The sequence below is a fragment of the Onychomys torridus genome, chromosome 11 (assembly GCF_903995425.1).
Source record: "Onychomys torridus chromosome 11, mOncTor1.1, whole genome shotgun sequence".
NCBI classification, from domain to species: domain Eukaryota; kingdom Metazoa; phylum Chordata; class Mammalia; order Rodentia; family Cricetidae; genus Onychomys; species Onychomys torridus.
Genome location: NC_050453.1, coordinates 35,200,227 through 35,220,115, shown reverse-complemented (window position 1 = coordinate 35,220,115; position 19,889 = coordinate 35,200,227). Strand labels below are relative to the sequence as shown.

Below are 19,889 nucleotides of genomic sequence, written 5' to 3'. Positions count from 1 at the left end.
AAAATAATTTGAGCAAGAAATCAGTTTTTCCTTCTGAGTGAGGGAAAATGAATGCACTGCATCTTCACAATAATGTTTTTTGTATTTGTGCCATACATTGCCCTCTGAAATGCTGGCAACTTCTTATATATATACTTATTTTCCTTATGTATGTGTTTGTGTCTTTCAGTCTCTTTCAGTCTCTGTCTGTATGTGTGTGTGCGCGCGCGCGCGCATATGCATGTATGTGTATAGGAGCCAGAAGAGGATGTTGGTCCCTCCATTGGAGTTACAGGCCGTAGTGCTACCCTGCGTACTTGGGTCAGAACTCCACTCCTCATGATTAGATAGCAAGTGCTGTTAACACCGAGTCATGTGTCCAGCCCTACTGTTCTTTGTTATACTATCTAGTAACTTGATTTCCTGAAGCATTTTGAAATTTCTACGTTTGTAATTATATTAAATTATATTAAATGTTCAATATATTCTAAAGCCTCATGGTATAATATTTCCAAGGCAAGTTTGTATATATCTCTTTTGCTAGCTTAATTGACCTTTTTTGCTTTTCTTCTTTGCCTGTCTTTACTGTTTGTTATTTTCTGCTATCCTGTTTCAGTAGAGATGTTGTGAACAGATTAGCTTACTTTCTTAAATCAAGTACACTAATGCTTTTTAAATGTTTTTTGTGTGTGTGTCGCTTGATAATAAATGCCAGTAAACCCAGCTTTATACACAGATTTAAAGGAGACCATGTCCCAAACAATTTTAGATGGAAATAAAAATTAATAACTATAGAAATTTCTAATTGATTCACCAGTGGCTGTATTGAAAAGATGATGATGAATATTTATTCCCTAACAGAATTATTTATGAAACATGAGGTTAGAAAATACTGCATTCTGGTTTCTGACATATGCTATTTTATGCTACAATTTTTTTAATTGATTTTCAAGACAGGATTTCTCTGTGTAGTTTTGGTGCCTGTCCTGGATCTCACTCAGTAGACCAAGCTGGCCTCGAACTCACAGAGATCCTCCTGGCTCTGCCTCCCGAGTGCTGAGATTAAAGGCGTGCACCACCACCACCCGCGTTGCTACATTATTTTAATGTCTGTGTAACTAAATAAGCAAAAGAATATATTTTGACATTCAGTATGCATCCTAAATAGTGTTTATGATATAATTGAACAAATCTCTGTATGTGTGTGATACTACTTCTCATTTGGAGAAGTGGAAACCTCGTCTGGAGACACCACCTATGTGGGCTTGTAAGTTAGCCAAGCAAGTCTCTCTTCACTTGTGTTTCCCACTCCAAAGGATCTGATTCCTTCTTCAAGCTTCCACAGGCATCTCTACTCACGTGTATACACACAAACACACACTGTCATATATAAGAAAACTTTTAAAAATTACTTTTAAAGAGAGTAATTTTAATTTTCTTCCATTTTTTTCATTCCTTTCTTTGTGTAGCTTCCAGATTAATGACTAAAGAATTGTAGCCCCAGCATTGGAGCCTTTATTTCACATGTTATTCCCCCCCTTTATACATAAAGACCCTTGTTTTGGATATTTTTAAATTTATAAGTTAATATAAAGACTGTTGTGAACAATATTACTATCTAATAAGTATATGTACGAATATATATATATATATATATATATTCATTTAATTTCTTTTAGTTGTTTTCAGAAGTGAAATTGCTCTAGCATATGGTTAAATTTTTTTTTATGGAACTGTCACCATACTTTTCATGGTATTTATACCATTTAAGATCCAATATATAATGGCTATAGTACCTAAGTGTACTGATTTCTCCACATCCTGGTCAACACTTTTCTTTCCTTTGCCTTTTACTCATGATTCACTTGCCTACCTGCCCAACTGACTGCATCCCTCTCTCTTTTCCTGTATTCCCACCACTCATTTCTCTTTCCATCCTGACCTTCTTTCATTCACTCACTTCCTTCTTTGCCTACCTTGCCTGCCTTTGTGACTTTCTGCCTTCTGTTTTTGTTTTGTTTTAAAATATACGTAATTAAAATGTAAAAATGGCTATAAGGGGTTAATTCACTTTGGTTTTGATTTAATTTCTCTATTGTTCAGTGATATCAAACATCGTGTGTGTGTGTGTGTGTGTGTGTGTGTGTGTGTGTGTGTGTGAGAGAGAGAGAGAGAGAGAGAGAGAGAGAGAGCGAGCGCGCAAGAGGGAGTGAGCGCTATTGAGCTAAATGTAGATGTAACCATCTTGTTAAATAGAAACACAGCCAAATACAGAGTTAATAGCCAAGAGGTGAGAGCAATAGCTAAGAGCTAAAAGCCTTACCCTTCACTGCTGCTGCTGTCTTTCCTTTCCGGAAGAAGCCTACTTTCTGTGTTTTTCCTTTTTATAGACTTTCTGTTCTGCCTTCTCATTTATTGTAAACCCAACCACATCACCTCCTCGTCATTGCCTGTCTGCAGGTCTTCTATGGTTGATATTGAGATTAAAGGCTTGTGTCTCCTTGCTGCTTGTATCCTTGAACACTCAAGAGATCCATCTAGCTCTGTGTCCCAAGTGCTGGGATTAAGGCGTGCACCACCAGCGCTCAGCTTCTGCTATGGCTTGCTCTGAACCCAAGACAACTTTATAAATAAATAAAATCACATTTCAGTACAAATAAAATATCACCATATTTCCCCGTTTCTATATTAATAAGAAGAAAAAAAGGAAAAAAAGTTATAACTAATATAAGAAAAACAAAGTACAATAACTATATACCATATATACAAGCAATAAATACCTAAAAAAATGTCTAGTCCATTTGTATTTGACAAATTCAGAGAAAATAATTCCATTATCTATCCTATTTTGTGAAGTCCAAAATGTGCCTGATTCACTTTCTATCCTAACTTATATTACTAACTAACAGAACTGTCTTATAACATCTTTCAAATTTATACACTTACACCTCTTAGTTTCTTTTCTGAAATTCTTAACAAGGAAAACTATAACTATAATTAACTGATCTTCAACTCCCTCAGAGACTCAAGAAGGAAATAATACTACCTAATAAAAAAAATAAAAACAGGAAGTGCATGCAGCTTCCAAAAACAATGTGAGTTGACAGAAACAGCCAGCTGCCTGGACAGTCACCTGAGGTTTCTCCACAGTTTGGGGGAATTATCGTCAGCCTATAGGCTTAGCGTATCTGTCAGACTCATTTGTGAACTAGGATGTACACAAGGTCAACAGTTGGACCTCACATTTGGTGAGAGCAGTCCACGTACCAGCAACCAAGTGTGTGGTTTGTTTTTCACCTTTGCCGTTGCCTTTTTACATTGTTGATAGAATTTGCTACTCTTTTTTATTGTTACAAAGTCCAGTTTGTTTAATTTTTAGTTTTGTAGTAAATGCCCTTAGTATATTTGAGAAATTACTGCCAGATTCATTGTTATGAGACTTTTCTCCTATATTTTTTTCCATGAGTTTTGCAGTAAGTCTAACATTTTATGTCTTTAATTTGTATATGGTTTAAAGGTACAGCTTTGTTTTTACACACGAGTGGCCTGAATTTCTAATGTCTCTTACTGAAAAGATTATTCTTTCCCCATTGAATAGTCTTGGAACTCTTAACAAAACTATTTGCACTCTACATTTATTCATGGGTTTAGCCTTTGTCTTTTTATTGTATACCATTTGTTTTTATGTATATCTTTATTCCAGTACCACATTGTTTAATAATTGAAGCACTATTTTGAAATCAAGAATATAAATCTGCTATCTTTGATTGTTTTCAAGATCATTTTGGCTGTTTGTGGTCCATGGGCAGTCTATATGCATTTTATTTTATATCTGTAAAACACTTCTTTGGGTATTCATAGGGAAGCTGTTCAGACTTCATTGATTTTTATTCATTAATATTTCTGTATTGCTATGTAATTACTTTCATCCTTTTTTTAGTTCGTGTCTCTGACTAATCCTTGTTTTCTTCATACACTTTCTCCTAAGTACTGCTGTAGCTAATCCTAGAATTTCATTTATTAACATTTGTTTTTAGTTTCAACTTCTAATTCTGTGGTTTGTTTTTTGAATACCTTGTTTAGCTATGGACCATTATAAAATGTGTTTTAAAATTTTCAGACTTAAAATTTTCAGAAATCTGCTGACTTATAAACAATATAGGTACAAAACATTTTATATAATTTTAATTCCTTTAAATTTGTTTTAATTCACTTTGTAGTCTAATTTATGAACTACCTTGATAATTATTTCAAAGGTATTGAGAAGAATCTCTACTTTGACTCCCATAGAGTTCAGTAAGTGTCATTTAGAGAACACTTGGTAGTATTGTTCTGGTTTTCATATCCTACTGATTTTTCTTTTCTTCTTAGTCTCCTTATTTTGTGGAATATGAGATAGAAACATCAAGTCTAATTTATTTCTAAGTTCTATGTAATTTTCCTTTCATTTTTTTTTTCCCTGAAAATCACAGGCTTTTTATTCATATGAAGGTAGATATAAAAATAAATCTTTGAAGTGACAGAGACAGGGTTTGTGGAGATGGCTCAGTGATTAAGTGGACAGTTCCGTGTTCAGTTCCAGAGACTCCAAGGACTCTGGCCTCCCAGGGCACCTTTATTTGCATGTGTACACACACACATACATACAATTTAAAAATAAATCTGAACAAAAAATTAGATAGTTGAAAATAAAAGTGTGTCCCATTTATTTATTCAAAGAAGTAACTACAATTGTTAAATGAATTTTTTTCTTTCTACTTCTTAGTAATAAGTCAATGAATTGCTTGCATTAAAAATTGATACTTACTTCAGTTTTCATTGTGTCAAATAATCTCTTTTTGAAGACCCACATATGCCACTAGAACCTGCAGTAATTTGACATGGAGTCTAGCATGCCAGTGACTCTTTCTGTAAGAGACCACAAAGCAATCTTGAGGTACACGCCGTCTTGTTAATCTCTGTACATGTTAGGGCACAAGCTGGGAAAATCTAGAGTATGTGGGGTTGAATGGCTCTGATTGGTTATTTCAAAACAAAAACTCAACACAAGTTACATTCAGAGACAGCATTAAACCACAGTTGAGCAGCTAGAGATGACTCGACAATTAAGAGTACTTGCTTCTCTTGCCAAGGGCGATTTTTGGTTCTCAGCACCCATAAGGCAATTCAGAACCTTCTATTATTTCAGTTCCAGGAGATATGATACCCCTGTCTGATCTCCACAGGTTCCTGCATGCGTTTGGTGTACTTATATTCACCCAGGCCCAGGTATATAATTTAATAAAGTTAACCTTTAAAAAACCTGAATTGAGTCTTGCCTGACACATAAAGTATAGGTGTATGCCTTTATTTATTTTGAAACTGTTATCATAAGGTTATAAACCAATCAAAGGTTAGTACCTGTTAGTACATGTTGGTGAATTACCCCTATTTAATGCATAGTATCATTTGTAGATGAATTACTAAACAGTCTTATTAAATAAAAACCTGGAGCCCAGGTATAGGGGTGAAAACCTGAGGGATCAGAGGGATAGGAAAAGCCACAAGCTAACCTCACCTCACCGACATAGCAGGCTCCAAAGAATCTAACCTACTTCCTGTCTACCCACACCTATATGCCTTGCTGTTCTGCCATCTGATTTGCTCTCTCTGTCCAGCTACATCATTTCCTCTTCCAGCCCAGTTGTGTCTCTTCCTGTCTGTCTGTATAGACCTACAGACCTCTATGGTTAGTGCTAGGATTAAAGGCACGTGTCACCACGCTTGGCTCTGTTCCCAGTGTGGTTTTGAACTCACAGAGATCCAGACAGATTTCTGCCTCCTGAACGACAGGATTAGAGGTGTGTGCTACCATTTGCCTGACTTCTGTGTTTACTATAGTGACTGGCTTTTTCCTCTGATCCTCAGATAAATTTTATTGGTGGACACAATACATCACCACAACCATTCTTTAAGCCTCTTAGTAGTCTTCTGAGAACTACATCATTGAATATCCATGAATTTGAAATCTCTTTTTTATAGCTATTTGCATTAATATTTCACCTTTCCATTTTCTTTTATGTGCCTTATACAGTATTTTTATTCTTCACATTGAGTAATTCTATTTTATTTTGTAGTTCACTGACTCCCTTGTCTAGCTCCATTTCTCTAAAATCTTTCCTAGATTCTTTTTGTTCTTCAAAGTAAATTTTTTTTATTTTGCTCTATAAACAGGCATCAATCAGGTAAACAAAATATGCCTATGAATTACATAGGACCTTTGTGACCCTCATCTCTGTTCCTCTTAGTTTGACAATACTCTGTCATTGATTTCTTTTCTGTGAAGGTTCACATAGTGTATGTAAGCTAGCAGGACTGTGAAGTGTCTGCTATATACATTTGCTGTAGTGCAAAACCAACTGGGGAAGATAGAAATCAAGAGAATGAACCTGTTCTAGTCAAGTTTTGTAAGAATGGTGATCACAGAATCCCTGGATTATTCTCAAAATAATTCCTATATATTTTATGAGACCCTAGGTTTTGTGATAGTTTTGGCAAACAGTATTGTCAATTTTATTCATGAGGGTTTTTTTTTCTGTTTTATTATACAAATACAATTTGTATTCTCTTTTTATAAATCGCATTCTGAAAACAAATTTAAGGAATTGATTAGTTCAAATATTACAGATTATTAGATAATAAACTTCGTTCTGTAGGGTAATTGTTTTTTTAAAAAATTTACTAATTTTAATTGAGCTGAAGAATCAGATGATACTAAAGGAAAACCATTCCTTTACCTAGTAACATTAAAGAAATAAACTCATAGAACACTTAATGTTACATAACAAATTTGTTTCCTAATGCCAACTAGATAGAATTTGTAGTGAGTGTTTTTGTCCTCCTTCATTGCTATTTGGTATTCCAAGCAGTCATTTTTATATTCTTTTTTAGAACCTAAGGAGAACATATGAAATAACTCTGTGTTTTGTTTGATTTAATTGTATTGGGTATTTTTTCATTTTTAATTAGTTTTTTTGAGAATTTCATATGTTTTAGTTCTATTCACTACCTTCTCTTATTTTTTCCAGATATATCTCCACTTCCTACTCACCCAACTTTGTGTCCTGTTTTTCTTTTTTCCACAAGTCTCAATTTGTGCTGTCTGTATATTCATGGATATATGACCTTCCACTGGAGCTTAGTTTACCTACCAGTGGTAACGCTCAAAGAATACTGACTCTCCCAGAAGCTATCAGTGGCCAGTAATTCGTACCCTGTGTGTGGGACATCATGTCCACTTCCCCTCTCCATAGTGGGATTGCATGGGGCTTGTGTGTATGGTCATCCTGCTGTGAATTCATAGTGCAGCTTCCTGGTCTGGAGAACACTGTTTTCTTGTATTCATTCACTTTTCTGGGTCTTACTGTCATTCTGCCCCCGTTCCTTAATCCTTCTGAGGAGAGAGTGCAGCTGAGTATTCTGCTGGCTCTTATTCTCTGCACCTTTGCTAGTTGTGGGTCTCCATGTTAATCATTATCCAATAGACGCTTCTCTGATGAGGGTTGAAAGATGCATTAATCTGCATCTTTACCAAGTGGTCAGGCTAGAGTGTCTGAACAAATAGTTTATTTCAATATCTTGGCTCATTATAAATAGTGTTGCAATAAGTAAGTGAGTGCAGGTTTCTCGGTAAACACATTTTACTTTTTTGGATATATACCTAGTATTGGGCTTATTGGATCGTGGTAGTCCCTTTCTCTACAGCCCAGCCAACATTTGTTATCTTCTATCTTTTCTATAATCATTCTTACTGGAGTAAGATAATTACAAATTGTGGTTTCTATTTGAATTTCTCTGATTAGTAATGCTGAGCCCCCCCCCCTTTTTTTGGGGGGGGGTAACTATTTCCCATTTGTATGTGTTCTCTTGAGAAATAACTCTACATTGATAGCCTTCCCCCGCCCCTCTTTTTGGGGAAAAGGGTTTTCAAGACAGGGTTTCTCTGTATAGTCCTGGCTGTCCTGGAACTTGCTCTGTAGACCAAGCTGGCCTTGAACTCACAGAGATTCCTCTGCCTCCCTAGTACTGGAATTAAAGGTGTGTGCCACCCCTGCCTGGCTTGCTTATTTAAAAAAAAAAAAAAAAAAAAGATTTATATTGATTCAAACCTAGCTTCTCTACAACAGCAGGTACTCTTAGTCACTGAGCGAGTTCTCTGACCTGTAATTCAGGAGTTTAAGTTCCAGGATATGAAATGAGTATACAGAAATTAGTAGCCTACTTATATACTGATAGCAAATTATCTGAAATGGAAAGGGCGAAACTAATGACATTTATAATAACTGTAAACAGTTTATATATATGTTAACTGAACAAATCTATGTCTACTGACTGAAGTAGAACCTTATTAGGAAAGAACACAAACAAATGTGTTTAAAATCCTTATTCTGGTGATTGTCTCTTTTAAAGCTTACTTATTTTGGTAATGAGTAGGTTTTTTTTAGGATTTCACATGTAAATTTTGAAAGCCATCTTCATGGAAGTCCTCTTTATTGGGACCCTTTTTAGTTACTCCTTTTGAGAGGTAACTTTGTCAGTAATCTTTAAAGGTCCTAAAGTTTTCTATGCTTTCAACCCCAAATACATGTTAGAATCACTTGGGGAATTTTAAATAAAAATAAAACCAAAATCACCATTACCTGGGCTCTGAGAAGTGTTCCTGGATCAGACATTGAAACAGATGAAAAGATGGATAAAGATGGAGAGTAAAACTTTCCCGATACTTTCAATGCTTGTTATTTATTTTAATGCTCAGCTAGGATGGCAACTTGTGCTCTAAAATTCTGTTTTGTGAATTATGTTTATTCTCATATTTTCATTGTTTAAAATCACATTTGCACTGGTACATTTGTAAAGTAACAGCTAAATTTTCTGCTTTAGGTCAGATCTGCTCTAGTTTGATTCCAAATTAATAATAAATTCTAGTGTATTCCACTTATAATAGACTATATCCTATGTAAAGAAAGAACTTTAAAATATAGCCATGGATTTTTATAATCTTTTTTTTTGCAAGGGGAGGGGGGGCTGAGGAACGAACCCAGGGCATTGCGCTTGCTAGGCAAGCGCTCTGCCACTGAGCTAAATCCCCAACCCCTATATTCTATTTTTTAATGTCCACTTAAATCACAGAAAATATAATTTACATGAGTTTTTAAATAATCATGAAATTATTTATTGGAAGCTAGTACTTTATAAGTATCTTTAAATTTTTTTATTTAAAATTTTTCATACATGTACATAATGAAATATATTATCCTCTCTCCCATTTCTTCCTTCCACTTACCAAATATGCCCCAGAGCACCCACTCCTAACTTCTTATCTGTTGGTGTTTTTGTTTTTGTTTGCTTGTTTGTTTATTTTGTGCCAAAAGTTTCACTGTAGCCCTAGCTGGCCTGGAACTATGAATATAGGCTGGACTTGAATTCACAGAGATCTGCCTGCCTCTGCCTCCCAAGCACAGTGGTTAAAGGTATGCACCATCATATCCCTGCTTTTTTGATAACCTACTAAGTCTAGTTGCATGCGTGTTCATGGGTATGGAGCCACACACTGGAGCATGGAAGACCTACCAGTACCAATACAGAATGATTCTTCCTCTCCCTGCAACTATCCACTCCTTGTTGCTCTTCAGTATGGGCTGAGTTCTAGAGATCATCTATCACATCTGTGCCAGAATTTTGCCTAGTTTACTGTTACAGGTTTTGTGTAGGTCACCACATGACCGTGCTACTGCCATGTCTGTCCAGAAGCCAGTGTTTCACAGCCCTCCTCCCCATTCTTTGGTGCTTATGTTCTTTCCTCTTCCAGGGTGTTCTCTAGGCCTTGGTCCCAGTGTTGATATTTGGGTGAGGAGTAATATAAATGCCCCACTTACTACCAAGAGCCCTGAGTCTCTTTTTCTCAATGTCTGACCAGTTACGCACCTCTCCATGGACTACTTTGACAGAAGTTGAAAGCAGCTCAGATAGATATATGTTGGGAGTTTTGAAGAGTTTTAAGGGATGTTTTTTATCTTAACATATCTCATGCATGTGAAAATGTATGATTTTTATTAAAATGTGTTTTTGCCTTCACTATAAAATATTAAGATTAATTCATATATAATGGACCCACCATCTAGCTCCAGAATGCTTGTTTTGTGCCTTGTCTTATCGGTCCTTGTTACCTATCTTTGTGAAATCATTGCTCATATCTGTTGTTTTTTTGTTTGGTTGGTTGTTTTTTGTTTTTGTTTTTGTTTTGTTTTGTTTTATTTTGTTTGTTTGTTTGTTTGGTTTTTTGAGACACGGTTTGGAGGCTGTCCTGGACTAGCTCTGTAGACAAGGCTGGCCTCGAACTCACATAGATCCACCTGCCTCTGCCTCCAGTGCTGGGATTACAGGTGTGCACCACCACCTCCTGGCTATCTGTTGGTTTTTAACATTGAAGGTATGCTGTCTGATTCAAGAACTTTTCTATTACATGATTACTCAGTTTAAATTTTTTTGGTCCTAATAAAATGTTTCATATTGACACAAAAGATATATTGGTAATACTTGTCAAGTTACAGAAACTTTTGCTCAGTGTATTATTTCTTTTTATTTTCATCCTTTACTTTAGTGAAGCTGTGGTCTACCAATTTAGACAATTCCGTGGCAAGCATTGAGGCAAAAGCTAATGTGTGCTGTGTGAAATTCAGTCCCTCTTCCAGATACCATTTGGCTTTCGGCTGTGCAGGTAAGAAATAATAGTAAATTTATCTTCTTTCAGTTTTTATGATCATGCCTACAATCACATTTGAGAATGAATTAAAAAAACTACCTTTATAATCATAAATTTTCTTTTTGTTAGGTTTTAATGATAGGTTTATCATTATTACTCACTTACTGTTATACCTAATTGTGTTATACTGACATCTATTATTAAATATAGAGATGGGTGTGTTGTTATTTGTTGGCTTTCTGCTAAATATATATGTGCATTTTTCTTAGAGACTAACAGATTAGTGTTTATTAAACAGCTGTACTGTAGAAGATCAGGAATATTTTAAGAAGCCTATTAATTCCTCTGACTTATTCAGTTCTTGCTATGCATAAAGCACTCACCTAAGGGGAATGAACATGCCATTCATTTATCATGGGGTACGTGCTGATGTTAACTTTTTTTTTAAAGATAGCACTGGTTCTAGTCATACATAGCAACGAATCATTTGAAGTATTATGCAGTCCTGTTTTATGCTTGTACCATCACATTACTAGTAGCAGCTCTTTCAGTTTGCAAGGGTCATGAGTTGCAGAGTAAGCCATATGCTTACCCTACTCTTAATGTTTTGTTTTTATTTCTCTCTTGAATACTTGAGAAGTAAATAACTATAATCTAATGTGAAAGTTTTTGATACTTTTTCATAATGTTTTGGGTTTTTTTTTTTTTAAGATAAGCTGGCACAATGTAATATGAACAATAACAACATTTAAGAAAAGAACACATGTGTTAAACCTTGTCATTTCTAGTGCTACTTGTTTCCTTGTTTATTCACTTTTTTTTTTTTTTTTTTTTAGCCAGAAATATAATCTTAAGCAAGTTGACTAACTGGTCTCCCAAGTTATGTATAACCATTGGCTATTATTTATCAGTAAATTCTCTTTTTCATGTTTAAATTTTCTCTGGTATAAATTGTCGTTGTTTTTCTTACCTTAACCTGACGTTTTCTTACGTCAGCCAGAAATGGTCATTGTACTTCTTTTGCAGTAATCTTTGCAATCTCATCTCAGTACCGAACCAAGGACAGTGCTGTGTTTACCAGTGACTGTGTTCCCTGTCCACTTCATTGAGTTGGGAGGGCTTGAGTTGTTTTCTTACTTAGAACCTCAGTTTTTATGAACTAGCCTATTGAAATCAAATACTTTAATCTTGCTCCTTTTGCTTCAATGCTCATCCAGTATTTTATTCAGCATCTTTCCGAATCAGTTCACTGGATCTTGGTTTAATCCATTGACATCATGAGTTATGCTTATTCATTTTGTCATTTGGAATTGTCTTTTTTGAATAACTGCTGTTTGAAGCATAATAGATAGAATTATTCCAATGAAACCTGATTTTTATACTTAATAGTGCGGCCATATGCACAAATTGTATTTCTCTACTATTGTTTCTCTCCTTTTAACTATTTGCCATGATTATTATCTTCTTAATATTTTATAGTTTTCAATGTATAAGTCCTTTTTTTTTTCTTTTCGTTCTCTTGTGAATATAACTTTTATGTTTGGGTGCTTGTACTGTTAGTATATAGAAATGTAGGTAAATTTCATAAATCAATTTTACATTTGTCCCTTCTAATTTTCATAATTGAAGGGTTGTTTTTTTGTTTTTTTGTTTTTCTTTTCTTTTTTTTTTTTTTTTGGTTTTCCGAGACAAGGTTTCTCTGTATAGTTTTGCGCCTTTCCAGGAACTCACTTAGTAGCCCAGGTTGGCCTCAAACTCACAGAGATCCACTCTGCCTCCTGAGTGCTAGGATTAAAGGCATGTGCCACCACTGCCCGGCTCATAATTGAAGTTTTATTGTGTATTTCTTTTTTCTTTGTTTGTTTTTGGTTTTTGTTTTTTGAACTGAGGATCGAACCCAGGGCCTCGCACTTGCTAGGCAAGTGGTCTACTTGCTGAGCTAAATCCCCAACAGTGTATATTTCTTAAGATTTGTATCTGTATAGGGTTGTATCTTATACAAACTAAAACAAAATGTGATTTCCTTTTTTTGTGTTGTTTAATTAGCTAGAAGATAAAGTATAATGTTGAATATGCTTATAATAGAAAATAGGAAAAAATGATCATTTACCATGTGGTTAGCATTATTCATTTACAATTTGGTATAATGCTTACTATTGAAGGCAAACACTTCGATGGTGACAAAAGTATGTCCAGAATAAGGTAAAAACTAATAGCTGACTTAGCGTCAACAAGTAGATGAGACCAAGAAGTCATCAGTCTAAAGCACCCTTAATGAGGGCAGATTTACTCTGGTTCACAATAGCTTACCATATGAGTATTGAATAAGATGATTCTGTATCAACTGATATTAAGAACTAGTTACCTGGGGACTGGAGAGATGGCTTAGCAGTAAAGAGTACTGACTGCTCTTCCAGAGAACTTGGTTTCGATTCCCAGCACCCACATGGCTGGTTATAACCATCTATAACTCCAGTTCTAGGGATCCTGACACCCTCACACAGACAAACGTGCAGGCAAAACATCAATGTACATAAAGTAAAAATTTACAAAAAGACCTAGTTACCTCAGCTTGTTATTAGGTCATATTGTGGTTACATATTTTTTTCATTTGTCTTTTTAGACAGCACCTAGTATCCCAGCCTAGTCTTGAACTTGCTGTGTAGCTGAAACTTCCACTAAATCTCTTGCCTTTATTGTCCAAGTGCTTAGTTCACAGGCATGTGCTACCACACCATGTTTGTGTTGTGTTAGGAATTGGACCTGGATTTTGTATGTTAATAGGCATGCACCCCACCAACTGAGGTTACCAGTACGCTCCTATTCCTTCTAAGTGTCCGGAATTATTCATTAGGCAATTCACCTGGGAGCTGAGTCTCTGCACATGCCTGTGTAATGTTACCTAGATTGCCTTAATGGATATGAGAAGACCCATCTTGAGTATGGCAGGCAATCCTAGTGGTGCCTACTGTTGGTTTCTTACATGTGATACTTACTATGTTGAAGTATGTTTCTTTTCTGCCTTCTTTAGTTTTATCATAAAGACCCATTGAATTTTATCAAATACTTTGTCCGCATTTGTTGAAACAACCAAGGTTTTTAATACTTCATTCTACTGATAGAGTGTCAACTTCATTGATCTGTATATGTTGGGTCATGCTTCCATCTCTAGGTGATACTGACTACTGATAGTGAATAATGTTTTGAATGGGCTATTAGACTTTCTTGATGGCTCGATGCTTATTAGGATATTGATCTAAGGTTTTGGTTCTTTGTTCTCTTGTCTGATTTTGGTGAGAATAATGCTGACTTCGTGGAATTAGTTTGCAGGAGTTGCTTCTTCTTTAATATTTTTGGAACTAGCATTCTTTAAATGGTGGATTGAATTCAGCAGTGAACCTGAACTTTTCTTTTATAGGAGGCCTTATGTTACTGATTTTTATTGTTATTTATTATTGATCTGTTGGTTTCCTATTCATAATTCAGTTTTAGTAGTATTCACATGTCCAGGAATCTGTATTAAACTCCTCTGTTACTGTACTGAAATCTCTCCTCAAGCCTATGAATGTTTTCCTTTTTTGTTTGCTCTGATATTGGGCACATTCATGCTGAGAATCATTTCCTCTTCCTCTGATTTGGGCCCTTTATATAGTGACCCACCTGCCCTTTTTGTTTCTATGTGAAGAAGATCACTGTTACTCAGCCACCACTTTTGCTCTGATGGAAATACCAAATCCAGTTCAATTGTTATGTCTCCCTTTTCTTCATTTACTGCATTTATCTCTTTATTTTATTTTAGATCACTGTGTTCACTACTACGATCTTCGTAACACTAAACAGCCAATAATGGTATTCAAGGGACATAGGAAAGCAGTCTCTTATGCCAAGTTTGTTAGTGGTGAAGAAATTGTCTCTGCGTGAGTATTACTCTCCTTGAAGGGTGAGCTTGGTACAGAGGTCTCATCATTGATGTTGTAGTTATATGCAAAGAGTGACTTTGAATTGTATTTTTTTTTCTCAAATACAGATTTGCATGTATTCCATTAAAAAAAAAACATGTTTCTTATCTCCATTGTTCATTTTTATGTTATTTGTGAATTAAATGCTGTATTACTTTCTGATAGGCCCTCTTAAGTGATATTTGTAATTTGATTCACTTTTCTGTTGCTGCTTCTCCTGAGGAGGGAAACCAACATGGTGGATGCAATAGAAAGAAAAATAATTTATTTCATTAATTCAACCAGTATGTGTTATTTATAAATCCACTGTGGTGATAGTGTTTCCTCCAATATATTGTGCACCCTAATAAACTTATCAGGGGTCAGAGAACAGAACAGCCACTAGAGAGACATACAAGCCAGAAAATGGTGGCACACACACCTTTAATCCTATCACTTGGGAGGTAGAGATACATCTGGATGCCTGTGAGTTCAAGGCCACACTGGAAAAAGCCAGGCATGGTGACATACACCTTTTATCCCAGGAAGTAATGGCAGGAAGCAGAAAGGTATATATATAAGGCATGAGGACCAGGAACTAGAAGCTTTTAAGCTTTTAGACTTTTAGCAACAGTTCAGCTGAGATCCATTCTGGTGAGGACTCAGAAGCTTTCAGTCTGAGGATTCATGGAAACAGAATCGGATGAGAAGTTATCGAGGTGAGGTTGGCTATAGCTTGTTCTTCTTCTCTGATCTTTCAGAATTCACCCCAATACCTGGGTTCTGACTTTTTATTTGTAAGACCATTTAAGATTCGTGTTACACTCTGCTTTCAACACAGTAGTAGAATCATTTTTTGTTTTAAATAATTTGTTGATTCTATAATATGCTACATCAGTTTCACAGTAAAATATATTTTAAAGATAACTTTTTAAGTGTGTCTGTTTGTACCCAGCAAATGCTCTTTGTAAAATCTTTATTAGTCACTTTTTTTGAGGGTAATAAAATATCAGTGATATAAAGTAATCTCCATTGTGAAACTACCTAACTTTTCTAATAACATGGGTATTCCATATTTGGTTATCCATCTCATAGTTCTCTTATTACCTATATCTACACACCCAGGGGCTGGTGAGATGGCTCAGAGGTTAAGAACACTGACTACTCTTCCAGAAGTCCTGAGTTCAATTCCCAGCACACACATGGTGGTTCACAACCATCTGTAATGAGCTCTGGCACCCTCTTCTGTGTACATAATAAATAAATCTTTAAAAAGAAAATATCTACGCACACTCACGTGCAAGCATGCACATGCCTGTGTCTCTTCCCAAGCTTTGTGCTTTTTTCTTTTTTTTTCTCTCTCTCTCTCTCTCTCTCTTTTTTTTTTTTTTTTACACTTAGTTCCTTATCTCTCTTAGAAAATTGTTGTGCCAGTGTGTTGGATTTTGCATTTCACCTCCATCTTCACTCTGGTTGCTCTAAATAAGAATTTGTTGATTTACCAAGATGATTTCAGTTCAGTTACAAAAGATAACAAAAAATATTCATGACTGAGCTTTCCAAGAGAGTTATGTGGTTAATGAATTCACAAGCTTAAATTAAGTGGTAGCTAAAGAGTATTCCATCTTTAGGATAACTATAATAGGTAGTAAATGACTTAAGTGAAGTCTATTTTAAACTGAAACATAAAAGGACAGTCATTGCAGTACTGTGGAATGAAACAGATTAAAGCACATTTCTAAAAGAGCTCAAATCAAACAGTTTGGATCTTGACTGTATACAGTTGTAACCCTCTGCAGCTCAATTTCCTCATCTCAAAAATGGGGTTAGCAACAGCACTAAGTTCTTAATTCTTTAAATAAAGTAATATATGGAAAAGTATATCATAGTGTCCTGATTGATAAATATAAATGTAATTAAAACGGTGATTTAAGTGCATTGACAGAGTCCCTTAACAAAAAGTATAAAGTAAGCGATTCAGTACAGGAAAGCAGTTCTAGAATTACCAATGGGTTTCATTTAAAAAAAAAAAAAATAGTTTTGGGTAAGCAATAAGATCTTTATATTCTTTCAGCGAAATAAACTATATTGTATACTCTCCAACCATATCTCTCACGTGTAAGGATAGAATAAAAATAGTTTATGTCTAGTATACCAGTAACAAGAAGAATGAGGGTCTCCCAAAATGAAACACATCTCTCAGTGCAAAGACTCATTATTTGTTGATGGTGCTACAGTGCTGTTGGTGCTGTTAATGTTTATACTTCCTATGTACCCAGGCATTATTGAAAGCAATGTTAAATGAATTTGGTTTTCACAGTGCTGAGTCCATTTAATTCTATAAGGTAGATTATCATATATCATATTTAACTGTTGAAACATTGGAGCCTGTGAGAACATAAGACTCAGACAAACAGGCACCGGAGTCTGCATTCCTAACCACAAAACTGGATTGCTTTAATTACTAGTGGTGACGAGTTTCATACCATGAAATCTAAAATTTACTCCTCTTTGTGTTTATTTCAGCTCAACAGACAGCCAACTAAAACTGTGGAATGTGGGGAAACCATACTGCCTGCGTTCCTTCAAGGGTCATATTAATGAAAAAAACTTTGTAGGACTTGCTTCCAATGGAGATTATATAGCTTGTGGTATGTGAAATTATATTTTTAAAGAAACTTTGATAAGACATGTCATGGTAGTTTTCAGCGGAAAAATGATCTGTGTTCTCGGCAGCATTACTTGATGCTTAGCACTGAATTCTTTCCTCCAGTCATGGTGTAGAGTATTAGTTTTCTTTCCTGCATTCAATCCCTGTATTCATAGTAATGCCAATGATTTTTAACTGCTTTCTAGTAATTCTACACATGCCGTCATTATTCAAATGTCCTAATAAGAGTAAATGAACTTTTGTCAACACTTTTAAATGGCATGGCTCTTATCTAGTAAATTATATTTTCTCCTAATGTATGAACGAAGTAGACATGCTGCACAGTTACCCTTAGGAGACTCCGGAAATGTGTCAGTTTGACTCTGATCTGATAGGGTAATGCGGTATGGGAATGGAGAAGAAGGAAGATCTTTAGGCTGTTCAAATTGGCCTTTGAAAGTACCACAACTTTTATTTTCGTCTCTACATTGTGGTCCTTTTAAATGTAGTTTAAGATTCTTGTTTTACAACAGCTTTTTAAATGTACAGGCCTCTGCTATGGGTTTTTGTTATTGTTGTTGTTTTTATATAAAATATTTCAGCCTTAGAATTATAAGCACTGTTACATCATTTAGCAACAGTTATTTCTTTTGTTTTTGGGGTTTTTTTGTTTGTTTGTTTTTTCGAGACAGGATTTCTCTGTGTAGCTTTGCGCCTTTCCTGGAACTCACTCTGTAGCCCAGGCTGGCCTCGAAATCACAAAGATCCGCCTAGCTCTGCCTTCCGAGTGCTGTGATTAAAGGCGTGCACCACCACTACCGGCTAACAGTTATTTCTTTAGATTAATAAACCATAGTTTTTGTCCAAGAATCCCTTCTCACATAATCCCCAATTAATTTATCTTGTAATCTTGTCTTTTAAATTTGAATATAAAAGATAATTGGTCTCTTTGCTAAAACTTGGATTAATAATTACTATCTAAATGTAGTATTCTGGAACTGGAGCTAGAGATGCAATTCACTGTAGCCAAAGACCTTAGATTCAATTTCTAGCACAGAGTGTAGGGATTATAGAAAGGATGGTATTCTAGCTGGCTGTGGTGTCATACACCTATGACCCCAGCATTTGAGAGGCAGAAGAAGACATTTATTTGTGTGTTAAGAACAATCTGGGCTATGTAAGACTGCCCTAAATGAATATGTATGTATGTATTTTAATTCCAGGTTCTCCCATTCTAAAAAGATTGCATTTATTATTTCTTTTCAGGAAGTGAGAACAACTCCCTCTACTTGTACTATAAAGGACTTTCTAAGACTTTGTTGACTTTTAAGTTTGATACAGTCAAGAGTGTTCTGGACAAAGACCGGAAAGAAGATGACACAAATGAATTTGTCAGTGCTGTGTGTTGGCGGGCACTATCAGATGGGGTAAGTTTTCATGTATATTTTTAACCATGGCACTTCATAATGGTTATGAATACAAAACATTAGTTGTTTTAGATTTTAAGATATAGCTAGGTAAATGATAGGTGTTGTCTGGCATTGTCAACAGAAAATGGGTGTTTTAGATACTAGTTGAAATGTTACCAGTGACACAATGTCTTGATGATACCTAGGATACATGTACATACTTCAGTTATCTCTTATTTTTTAAGACTAGAAATTCCTCCAGAGTACTTCTGTGTCTCATTCTTGTTAAGATCATATTCAGTGTCTCTTTAGAAAAAGGACTCAGCTGATGTATTCCCAATTAAATACTGTTTCAGGGTAGAGTTACTCTATAGATAAACTTAGTAATATTTAGTCATTCAGTTTATTTATAAGAAAGTTACACTGCTACAGTATAAAAATCATACCCTCCAATGTTCTTCCTTATACATTTTAAAGTAAAGGCTTTTCCTTGAATTGTATGTAGGAAGAATTATTTTTATTATTTTGATTAATGTCTTAACAGTTGTTAGTGTCATTTTTCTTTTAAGCTTTTTAGGTGCTTGATTAGGGAGAAGGAGTATTTTGTTGTTGTTGTAGATTGTATTTAGGGTCTGTGAATTGACCCCTGGGCCTTGTACATGCTAAAAATGAATTCTTTCACTGAGCAATAGCCCCTAATTTTATTTTTAACACAGAAAATTTTGTCCTGACACATAATTTAAAGTATTTGAGTGCCAGATGCAGTTTCATTTGATACAATCCATTGATGTCTTATTTAAAATTTTGTGACTCAGCTTCCAGGTTTGATAATGATAAACTGCAATTTGTATAGGCCTTCACACTATGTAGAATTAGGAAAGTTAGACTAAACTACATGTATTGTTACTTGTTCACATTTCTGAAAGGTCTGACAAGTCCTTGTGAGTCTCAAACACATCTTTAAGATGGATTCTAGGTGGTTGGTGGTGGTCCTGGAAACAACTTTGTATATGTTGTCACTCTAGAAAACCTTTCAGGTGGGGGCCAAACACAGAAAGGGTAGAGAATGATATTAATGTTAATGTGTAGGCCTAAGCTGAATTATATGTCTTAAGTTTTGAACTAGAAACTTTAGCAAGTAAAGAAGTGACTTAAAAAACAGATTTATGGAA

General features: G+C 35.2%; 1 protein-coding gene across 3 annotated transcripts in view; it reads left to right on the top strand.

The window, feature by feature from the left end:
• Cop1 (COP1 E3 ubiquitin ligase) overlaps nt 1-19,889 on the top strand; it is a 138,965-nt gene that overhangs the window by 90,119 nt on the left and 28,957 nt on the right. For all 3 annotated transcript variants that reach the window (XM_036202402.1, XM_036202401.1, XM_036202403.1), the window contains 4 exons: nt 10,619-10,735; nt 14,520-14,637; nt 17,185-17,309; nt 18,575-18,735. In XM_036202402.1, the coding sequence (XP_036058295.1) occupies nt 10,619-10,735; nt 14,520-14,637; nt 17,185-17,309; nt 18,575-18,735 (521 nt within the window). The remainder of the gene's footprint in view (nt 1-10,618; nt 10,736-14,519; nt 14,638-17,184; nt 17,310-18,574; nt 18,736-19,889) is intronic.